Raw genomic sequence first — 11,064 nt, 5'->3', positions numbered from 1 at the left:
CAAAGTTTACAAAAATTATGTAATGAGAAAGTACATTATGAATCCATTTTCCAAACCGTGTTTTTGTCTTACCCTGAATCATTATGGTACCCTTATAATAAGTATTTATATTGGGACTTTTTCAAGCCAGACTGGTAGGTACCGCTGTGGAGGAGCACAGTCACTGCGCGATCCGCCAAAATTTGCTTAAAAAGAGGTATGGAAAAAATATGCACTATATTCTTAAGTAAATCTAGCTTTTTTTTTAGTGTATAGACATTTTCAGAAAAGGCTGAGTTAAGAAAAGGAATTTTATTTTTAAAAGGGGAAGTGGCTGCAGTTTTGGTTTTGTGTGTCTTGGAAGAAGCAGAGATAGCTTACATACGTATTTTAGCGCATTTTGGAACAACAAAAGGATGCCAGGACCTTCTTTTCTCACTTTGATATTTGGTAAATTCAATTTTTTTTTGCATTTCCCATTTTCTTATTACAGATTGAGATTAAAGATTACAATGTCATGATGCATGTCACAATATTAATATTACAATATTATTTTACCTTTAAACACTTTAGTTAAAGTTTATTAACTGTGTAAGATGTTGGGGGTGTCATATCTTTTCTTACACATTTGAATAAAGTATATTTCTCAGTCATCACTCAGGTTTTATCATTGTTTTTACCACTTGTTCTTTCTGAAACTAGTGGCGTATGCGCTTTAAAAATTGGTGGTGGCTGAGGAGATTCCCCCCTTCTATATGTAAAGCGCTTTGGGTGTCTAGAAAAGCGCTATATAAATGTAATGAATTATTTTTAAAACGTTTTGGTTTTTTTGCAGTTAAAAAAAAAAGATTATTTGAGTATGTTTTACAAGAAAGCTATCAGTCTTTCTACTTTAAAAATTAATGTTTGAGTCAAATGTTACTTGCCGTTTCTTTGTAATTCATTTTTGTTTGACAGACAGATATTCTATTGAAATTCACTGTCACTGTCAGAAATATACATTCCTTTGTTTTGTAAGTGAAATCAGAAATTATTTTAACACACCAGAGGATTTTTTTTAAGAGATCATTAAGAGGAAGAACTACATCCGGAACTTAATAGGCCCTTCCGCTCATTTGCAGCAGTTCTGCTATGGAGCACTTTCAGTGTGTGTACTGTATTTTTATAAACAACATTCTAACATATTTGTATCTACATATTTGTCTACAATGTTTTTTTCATCTCAACAGTCAGTGCTCTAATTTCTGGAACTGGTAAGTAACACACCCTTTTAAAACTAGTTGCATCACGGGACATAATGAATGTTTTGGCTAGTCTGCAAGTTTAGTATGTTATAAGATGTTTGTATTATAATGGGTTTTAGGTGGATATAGCATCAGGCTGGTGAATGGCAATAATGAATGCTCTGGGAGAGTTGAGATCCTTCATGATGGACGTTGGGGAACCGTGTGTGATGATTCCTGGGACATTGAAGATGCTGCTGTGGTTTGCAAACAGTTGGGATGTGGAGGAGCTGTAAACTCCAATGCTAATTTTGGCCAGGGAACCGATCAGATCTGGTTGGATGAAGTGAAATGTTTAGGAAATGAATCATCCCTCTCACAGTGCTCACACAATGGTTTTGGAGTAAATGACTGTAGTCGTCGAGCAGATGCAGGTGTTGTCTGCTTACAAGGTAAATGTACACAGATTCTCCCAGGTCCACATATATTGCTGTATGCACCTTTGTATTTTTATGTAGCATTTTCCTACCTTTACATTTTTTTAAACTTTATTATTACAAAATGTATTGCGATGAAAACCATATCACGATGATTTTTAACAAAAAAAACTTAGTGTTTGCCCAAACCAAAATGACAAGATGAAGATGAAGAAGAAAAATAATGACGATTTTAATTCTTAGTACTTACATTTTTAAGACATAAGATTGGTCAATGGGTCTGATCATTGCTGTGGAAGAGTGGAGACCCGCTATAATGGCCAGTGGGGAACCGTGTGTGATGATGACTGGGGCATGAATGATGCGACTGTGGTGTGCAGACAGTTACAGTGTGGCTCGGCCATCAGTGCAAATCAAATCGCCGCCTTTGGTCAAGGCAGTGGATCGATCTGGCTGGATGATGTTGGATGTTCAGGTGGTGAAGAAGCCCTCGCCCAATGTTCACACGGAGGAATAGGAAATCACAACTGTGGTCATAGTGAAGATGCTGGTGTTGTTTGTTCAGGCAAGTCAAATCTTTTGCATCTTGACATTACATGAAGCTGAATGTATTTCATGACTTTCATCACATCTTAACATGCCATTTTAAAAGGTTAATGTTTATTTTCCAGGTGCCCTGCAGAAGCCCACTCTTTCCCTGATCTCCACATATGCAGCTGTTTCTTCTGGAGAAAACCTTCAGTTCAGATGCACAACACCTAAACCAAGATGCAATGCTAATGCTGAATTCCACCTCTTCAAGAACGGATCATCTGTATCCTCCCAGAAACGTGTATCTGATGTGACTTTTGACCTTGTTAATGTAGGCGTCTCTCATCAGGGCAGCTACAGCTGTGATTACTCCTACCAAAATATAAAGTCACCTTTGAGTAACACTGTTAAAGTCACTGTGGGTGAGTGTGTTTAATCTGGTCTCATTGCCTACATCATATAAGTACATTAGTTGCATGAAAGTGAATTCAATCTGTATTGATGACTTATTTTTATCTGTGTTTGTGCTGCTGATTTGTAAATCAACTGTGAATTAAATTTTGATCCTGAAAAGATGCAGTTTTTGAAGCCATTTTTATTGGTTTAAAGTTATTTGAATTTAATGCTTCATGTATGCTTTTTGTTTTCTAGTGCACTTGCAGAAGCCCAGCATTCCCCGCATTGCTCCTGATGGAGGGTTTGACATGGGGCCTCAGGGGCCAGTGATCACCAGGGGCCACAGTTTCACTATCATCTGTTCCACTGAATCTCAGTATCCTGGAGGCTCCTTCAACCTGTTTAGGGAATCAAATATTACCAGCATTCAGTCAGCTGTCGATCTCTCTGCCTCCTTCTCCTTTCCTGAGGCAGATTTTTCACACGAGGGAAACTACAGCTGTGTTTATGAAGTCACTTTGTCCTCACGCACCTTCCGTTCATCTGCCTCTGAACTGCTGGCCATCACTATCACAGGTATTGATGTGTAAGAGTCTAGAAACATGCTGAACTGCTGGTAAACTCTAAAAAGTTTAACTCAAAACTGTGTGTCTGTCTCAGCCTCTCTGCTTCCTGTCATTGGTGCTTCGGTGTCAGCCGTGCTGCTCTTATTGTCTGTCCTTATAATCATCCTCTTATGCAAGAGAAGACAAAAGCAAAGGAATGAGGAAACTCATTTTAAGTGCTCTTTTAAAAAAGGTATTGTAGCATTTCATAAAAACTATCATATGTTGTTTTTATTTTATTTTCATCGACACTGTCATCGACTTTATTATCAATTCCTTTATTTTTGTACCTTCTTTTATCTCAGCAATGTCTTTAGGTGCCACTAATATGTATGCCGGTACATCCTTTGACAACAAAAATGAAGATGATGATGAGGCTGATTATGAAAGTTTTGAATTTAATGATAAATGCATGGCTCATGGTGACTCTGAAGAGGACTATGTCAATGTGGACACGGATGACTCTGAACAGGATTATGTCAATGTGGACACGGATGACTCTGAAAAGGATTATGTCAATGTGGATGACTCTGAAGAGGACTATATCAATATGAATATTACAGAGAATAAAAGTGGTAAACAAATCTGATGATTACATTTATAAAAGCTAAAAATAGGCCCACTGGGTGAACTCAAAATGCTATAATTAATGAGTCTCCAATAAACAGATGAAATACAGCAGCCGAGTCTAGTTGAAATTGAATGATAGTCAAATCTTTGTTTGGTCTCACTGACTTTTTACTGAGGATGTGTTTTCAGATAATACAATAAAGAGATATACTATTTGATAACATATATATATATATATATATATATATATATATATATATATATATATATGAATTGAATATAAAAAACAAAACAAAAAACTAACTCAACAGAGTGTTGTTTAATATTACTACTAGTAGGAGTTTTGTTGCCAGTTTCCAACCTGTGCTCTAAACCCCCGTGGGCCACTGAGGTACTGCAAGGGGACGGTAAATAATTATTACATTTATAGAGCTAAATTAATTATGTTCAATTATTATGATCTTGAGCACATTGCAAAATAGTTAATAAGTTGCAAACACGGTTACCTGGCTTTCTTTGAAGCCTTTACAAAAATAAAATAATTAAATGCATTACTTTACAATAATTGTCTTGTTTTTCTTATTTATTTTTTCATTCTCTTAAATCTTTGAATTCATTTTAATTTAATTAATGCCAACTTAACTCAAATGGACAATTATACAAAAACAACATTTGTTTAAAATTTGTTTGTATAGTCTATGCCAATAATATAAGCATAAATATATATATGGGGGGTGGGGTAACGGTAGTAGAGTGGCTGCCTGATTAAGAGGAAACTTAATCTTTCCTAATAATATTTTTAATAAAAAAACTTAAAGAGGAAACTCGCTTTTTTCGAAATTAATTTTATAACCGGAGACATTTTTGAACTGAGTCAATGGAAGGAACAGAGCCCAATGGGTCAGAGACATACAAGAGAATGTCATCTGCGTAAAGGGATAATTTGTGTATGAGGCCCCAACGCTCTATGCCCCAGAAATCCCCAGATTGTCTAAGCGCAATGGCCAGTGGCTCATGGCAAAGGCGAAAAGTAATGGTGATAAACTGCAGCCTTGACGTGTGCCTCTGCCTAGAGGGAAGTAGGCTACTCTGATTGCTGTCCATTACTGTGGCAGTAGGTTGAGAGTAGAGGAGGTTTTATCGAGGAGATGAAGAAGCCTCCAAATCCAAATTCCCTCAAACCCAATAACCTGCAAACTTCTCAATCTGTCTGAGTGAAAGGCGTGTGCACGGCAACTCTTCAACGCTTCAGGTCAGAGTCCGACTTCGACAGCGCGAGCCCGTTTCGGTCTTGCCACACTTCATTTTATAATGCAACGTTTCTGTTGTTTTTAGTGAACGGTGGAATCAGAGCTCACACACGTCCCCACTCCTGCTCTCACACATTGACGCAAATTAAGCTCTTATTAGTGTTATGTTATTGGGAAAACACGAGACGAACACAGCGAGTAGCAGACTATAAACAAGTTTACTTCTGGTTTGTTCCCCATACATATACGTCCGAGTAACCACAAATCTTAAACAATTATTCCCTTTATACAACACCTACCCTGTTAAATAAAGAAACCCCCCTTTTGTAACTTTATAACAAAAACCAATATACTCAAAGAACTCAACACATTCTCTTTCCTCTTATTCCAGAACTTTTTTTTTCTCTCTCTTTCTCTACAAGTCCATCCTCTTAGGTGGGTGTGACACTCTTCCTGAGCGGGTCACATAAGAATGTCCTTCAGTTTGTTCTGCCCTCGTTTGATCTGAAACAGGCATTGGCTGCCCGTCACTATCAGTTTCAGTATCCAATGATGGCACTTGTTCTGACTGATTGACCGTGTGAAGATGAGCCCGATTTCTCCTAATCACACCCTCCTCTGTTCCAATCAGATATGATCTTGGGGCTGACGACTGAGACACCACAGATCCCTGCCTTTTCTCCAACGGCAACCAGACTTTTTGTCCTGGCTGCAAAACTGGAAGGGGTCGGGCCCTGTGACGTCTATTGTAAAAATGTTGTTGTTTTCTCCTTCCTTTTGCTTCACTACACTGGAACTCTCTCATTTCAGGCCAGCATGGAGACAACTTTTTCTGGAGCTGAGGTAAATTAGTGCGAAGTTGCCTTCCCATTAGGAGCTGTGCTGGTGAATATCCATTCCCTAGTGGTGTGGAACAATATGTCAGGAATGCTCTCTCCTTATCTCCACCTCCTTTCCACAAACCTTTCACAGTACCCACTGCACGCTCTGCTTCCCCATTTGCTTGTGGAAACAATGGGCTACTTGTCACATGATCGAAACCATAGTTAGTTGCAAAGTCTTTGAAGAGAACAGGGCTGCATTTCCCGATAACGTTGTCTCTTAGCGCGCTACGAAGACTCTAAAGGTATAACTTAACTGAAGGTATACCATTTCTAGGTGTGTTCCCCGAACTATACCTTAGGAGGTTGCTTAAGGTATACCTTCTTAAGTGCGACGTAAGCGGGTGCTGTTCGTGGCGGCGGTGCTGAATTGGCTTCTATCGATGGCTCAAGAATCGATTATTTACTCTATGCAGGGGCTGTTTCACTGTGTTATGCGAAAAAATTATGTTCTTTATTAAAGAAACACTTCAGAAATAGTTGAACTTTCATTTATCATACAAAATTGCACCTAAATTTTACATAATTCTGAAATGAGTGCACGAACCAGCAATCTCATGCTCAACCGCACCATGAGCATCACGCGTCATTTAAATTATTACAATATATTTTCCATAGTGTCTTGATTTAATCCACAACCAGGGATGATTGACCATGCAGCAGCTGCATCACATTATTGTGTAAATAACTAATTTATATTATTAGATGGCCTACTCAATAAAAACGCAACACGCAAAACATATAATCAGCTGCTACTATATGGCGGAGAAAAAATAAAGAAAGAGAAGAGCCGCCAGCAGCTGATTTTAGTAGCAGAGCTCCGTCCAGTTTGTCTCGACAAAGTTGATCCAACAAGATCTAAAAGCTGCTGAATTTGATGTCGTGGTAGGCGAAATGTATTTTTAATAGCAGCTTCTGACATGGTAGCCAGGGACTAAAGTTTTCACATATGAAATAGTGCACATACACTAAATGGCTCCGCGGACAACGCCGTCTTTGATTTAGCACAATTATATTCGCTGCCTCGCTGCCAAAGTTTGACTAAACTCCCCTCCACAATCATTCCCTTTAAATAGACTCCTAAGCCTTTCCTGTCTAATGGTTTGCCAGCTGATGTACCTTTGGATAATTTCATTAAAAAGCTAACAACCATTAGTGTTTGTAATGAAATTTTATGACAAAGAAATTTATGAAATTTCGTATAATAATTTTTTATCCTTGCATAAAAAAATAAAATAAAAATAAAAATAAAAAAAAACTATTCAACTAGCCTAATTGAACACTGGGTGTATATTACAACTTCGGAATTATATTCGGATAGACTGACATATAAAGAAGCTTTTTTTCACAGTGGTGGCCACTAGTGGAATTAACTTTTAATAGTGATAAGGTATTGCTAAGAGTGGTCCAGACCAACCTTACGAAAGTATGACTTAAAGAAGGTATTCTTAACTAAGTTCGTTTCGGGAAACACATATTAACGTTAAGGGATACCTTAAGGTATAACTTAAGAATGACGTAGAGTTAAGAAGGTTTCGGGAAATGCAGCCCTGAACTGTACTGGGGCCCATTGTCCGACACCACTGTTTCTGGGATGCCGTGTCGACTGAACACTTCTTTCAAAGCAAATATGACTGTGCTTGAGGTGGATACTTTAAGTCTTGCCACCTCAATGTACCGAGAAAAGTAGTCAACAACAAGCAGATAGTTCTCTTTCTCCCAGAAGAATAGATCAGTTCCAATACGTTGCCATGGTCTTTCCGGAATGGGTGTTGACAATAAGGGCTCACTCCAAGCATTTCTGTGTTGAGCACAGACACTACATCGTTCCACCAGCTGGCTAATGTGTACTGACATACCCGGCCACCACACCGACTGACATGCTCTGGCCCTACATTTTACGATCCCTTGGTGGCCTTCTTGAAGAATTTTCAGTATCTCTTGCCATATAGATCTGAGTAGGACAATCTTTTGTCCTCTCAAAAGAAGGTCTCCAGCTATGGAAAAATTACTTTGTTCTTGCCAATATGGCCACAGCTCTTTCTGCAGGTGACTTTTCTCCGGCCATCCAGACTGGCAGTACTGACGAATTTTTTCACAGCCTGTGTCAGCTTTTTGTTTTTCGACTATTTGTTTCAGCCTTTTTTTTCTGTGGCCGGCAAGCTCTGCACAACTCAATCAACAAACACCTTCAGATCTGTTTCATGCTCCATCTCCTCTTCTGAGAGTGCACGCTTCACAGGTGCTCTTGACAGCACATCTGCTGTGATCAGCTGCTTTCCAGGCACGTGAACTATGTCATAATCAAAGGGCATCAATCTTAGGCAAAATCTCAAGACTCGGGGAGGGAGTTGGTCCAATGCTTTGATACTTAGCAAAGAGACCAAAGGCTTGTGATCCGTTTCTAGGGTGAACTTCAACCTCAACAGATAGGAAGAAAGGCGTTCGCAAGCCCACGTCGCTGCTAAAGCTTCCTTCTCTGCGCGTAGTGTTTCTCTGCGTCTGACAACCCTCGGGAAATGTAAACCACTGGCTTCCAAAATACCTCCTTGGGTTGTTTTTGGGTCAGCACTCCTCCCAATCCAAACGACGAAACATCTGCTGACAGTCTGGTTTCATATGTTGAGGAGTACTGGGCCAGTATTGGAGTCGAGCTGAGCTCCTTCTTTATTTTCTGGAAGGCTTCTCGCTGAGGTGTATTCCAACCCCATTCGTTCTTTTCCGACAGCAGATCTTTCAAGGGCCAGGTGCGGCACAAATTTGCCCAAATAATTTGCCATGCCCATGACCCTCCTAACATCTGCTACACAGCTGGGCTCAGGCATATCCTGTATTGCTCTCACCTTGCTTGGATCAGGTGCGATCCCCTCTGAAGTAACACTGTGTCCAACAAACATTATTTTGTCCTTGGCAAAGACACATTTCTCATTCAGTGTTAATCCTTTCTTTTCTAGTCTTCTCAGGACCTGATGCAATCTTTCATTGTGTTGTTGTAGATTTTCCCCGTACACCACAATATCATCTGCATGACAAACTACTCCAGTGCAGCCTTCCAACATCTCTGTCCTTCGGCGCTGAAAGTGTTCCGGGGCTGACGAAATCCCAAACGGTAACCGGTTAAAAGCATACCGGCCAAATGGCGTAATGAAAGTGGTCAGAAACGAACTTTCCTTTGTCAGGGGAATTTGCCAAAACCCTGACGTCGCATCAAGCTTCGTGAACACTTTAGCCCCTGCTAACATGGCTAAAGTATGGTCAACTGCTTTCTGGGATTGCAGTAACTGCTGCGCCAGTGTCCAGCTTGAACTCTGTATTTTGACCATTCAATCTGACCAATTCAATCCACTCACTTGTCTCTATTGACCTCACCTCTCCCAGGAAAGGTAAGTCTGTCATGCTCTGCTCTTCTCGCTCCTGAGTGATGTTATTAACCGTTCCAGCTGACCAACACTAATTTGCAAAATGTCCCTTTTTTTTGCATTTATGACATTCCGCTTCACGTGCAGGGCACTCTTTCCAATTGTATCTCCTTATATTCCCACATTTTCCACACCCCGTGACTTACTGTCTTTGCTGGGTCCCCTCTGTTTTGGCCATTTCACTTTCTTTTGTGACTGTTTTGATTTTGAACTTAAAGCATGCACATCCCCAGCTACTTGCACTTCCTGTGAGCTTCCACGCAGGATGGGTTGCTGCCTCTTCACAGCCTCACTCTGCCTCACTTTAATCATAGCTTTTTCCAGTGTGAGCTCAGGATCAAGTTGCAAACTTTCAGACAGTCTAGCATCATGTATGGCAACGACAATTCGGTCCCTTATCAGTTCGTCTCTTAAGGCTCCAAACTCATAATGTTCTGCCAGTGCATTTACAGCCGTGATGAAAGCTTCTATACTCTCTCCTGCCTCTTAATTACGTCTGTTAAAACGTGCACGTTCAAAAATCACATTACGTTTGCTTACACAGTGCCGCGTGAACGCTGTTTTCACTGTCTCTTATGACTTTTTTCCCTCCTCAGACAGAGGAAGAACATTCAGGATATCTTCAGCTTCGTCACCAATGGTATACGTAAATGTATTAACCTGATATTCTTGTGACTGCTTGTCTAGGCCTGACGCAATTCTATACAGCTCAAAACGCCGCTCCCATTTCGGCCATTCACTCATATCGCTGAAATCAAACTTGCCTGGGGGCATCAGCGACGACATCGGATGTGGCCCATTTGCTGCTTCATCCATTGTCACTTCTTTTCCTCTCCAGCTCACACGTTCTCCTCTCTGTATTGCTCGCTCGCCGCTTTTTTCTTTTTTTTTTCGCTCCCCCGCCGTCGTTCTCGCAGCTCCTCCGATCTCTTTAAGCTTTGTTTTTCTGTCCGTGCTCAGAGGCGTGCAAACACACTCTCTCTCCCTCGGGGGTTTTCGTACCCTCCTCACTAACTATGGTTTTACTTCTGACACCATGTTATGTTATTGGGAAAACACGAGACGAACACAGTGAGTAGCAGACTACAAACAAGTTTACTTCCGGTATGTTCACCATACATATACGTCTTAGTAACCACAAATCTTAAACAATTATTCCCTTTATACAACAATTAGAGTGCTGTCATTTTTAAAGTACGGCCGGTAGCTACTAATAATTTCAAATCATACCCAACTTACCCAGTGGACTAAAAAATATTGACTTAATTATCAGCATGGGCGGATTGTATCGACCAATCACGACAGGCCTAATAGATCCGCTTCTTTATGCAATTAATTCATCTTTGTCCATACAAAATCTTTTAAGCTTGCTATTTTTAAACCTCTTATTGAAAAAGGCAACTTGATCCAAGAGACTGTCAATTACAGGCCAATCTTGAATACTTGAAAAATACTTGAAAAGGCAGTAGTGTGGTGACCTACAAGTTAAATGGTATGAGACATTCACCCAGACGCGGCCCCTTTAAGGGAGCGGGTTTTTCCGGCAGAGAGTTCCGGTTTCACGTTGTGTGAGAGTTGTTTACATTGCTCGCTGTACCGTTTGGAAAATTATGTTGAAGTGTTAGTAAAGCTGACTCAACGCATCTCCGTCTCTTGTCTCATCACTTACTGCACTCCACATTGGTGACCCGACGCGAGTTGAATAAGGTTGGATTATGTTACACGACGGCGGTGGTGAAAATGATGCCGTTGCGGCGCCCGCCGCTGCTATCG

The 11,064-nt window shown here is 40.3% G+C and overlaps 1 protein-coding gene across 1 annotated transcript; it reads left to right on the top strand.

Annotated features, from left to right (window-relative positions):
* The first annotated feature begins 321 nt into the window (after positions 1-321).
* Positions 322-3,954, top strand: LOC137040889 (uncharacterized). The gene is made up of 8 exons (XM_067416662.1): positions 322-429; positions 1,209-1,232; positions 1,343-1,654; positions 1,899-2,204; positions 2,311-2,592; positions 2,822-3,142; positions 3,227-3,364; positions 3,477-3,954. The coding sequence occupies exons 1-8, from the start codon at positions 396-398 to the stop codon at positions 3,758-3,760; spliced, it is 1,701 nt and encodes a 566-aa protein (XP_067272763.1). The 5' UTR covers positions 322-395; the 3' UTR covers positions 3,761-3,954.
* Positions 3,955-11,064: the final 7,110 nt, after the last annotated feature.

Source organism: Pseudorasbora parva, chromosome 2, assembly GCF_024679245.1.
Source record: "Pseudorasbora parva isolate DD20220531a chromosome 2, ASM2467924v1, whole genome shotgun sequence".
NCBI lineage: Eukaryota > Metazoa > Chordata > Actinopteri > Cypriniformes > Gobionidae > Pseudorasbora > Pseudorasbora parva.
The sequence above is the reverse complement of the archived record's forward strand: the minus strand, read 5'-3'. Positions and strand labels throughout refer to the sequence as shown.

Coding starts and splice junctions, on each gene's coding strand:
- LOC137040889 (XM_067416662.1), top strand. CDS start 396: ATGCCAGGACCTTCTTTTCTCACTTTGATATTTG. Junction 1,655..1,898: donor AGGTGTTGTCTGCTTACAAG/GTAAATGTACAC, acceptor TACATTTTTAAG/ACATAAGATTGGTCAATGGG. Junction 3,365..3,476: donor TAAGTGCTCTTTTAAAAAAG/GTATTGTAGCAT, acceptor CTTTTATCTCAG/CAATGTCTTTAGGTGCCACT.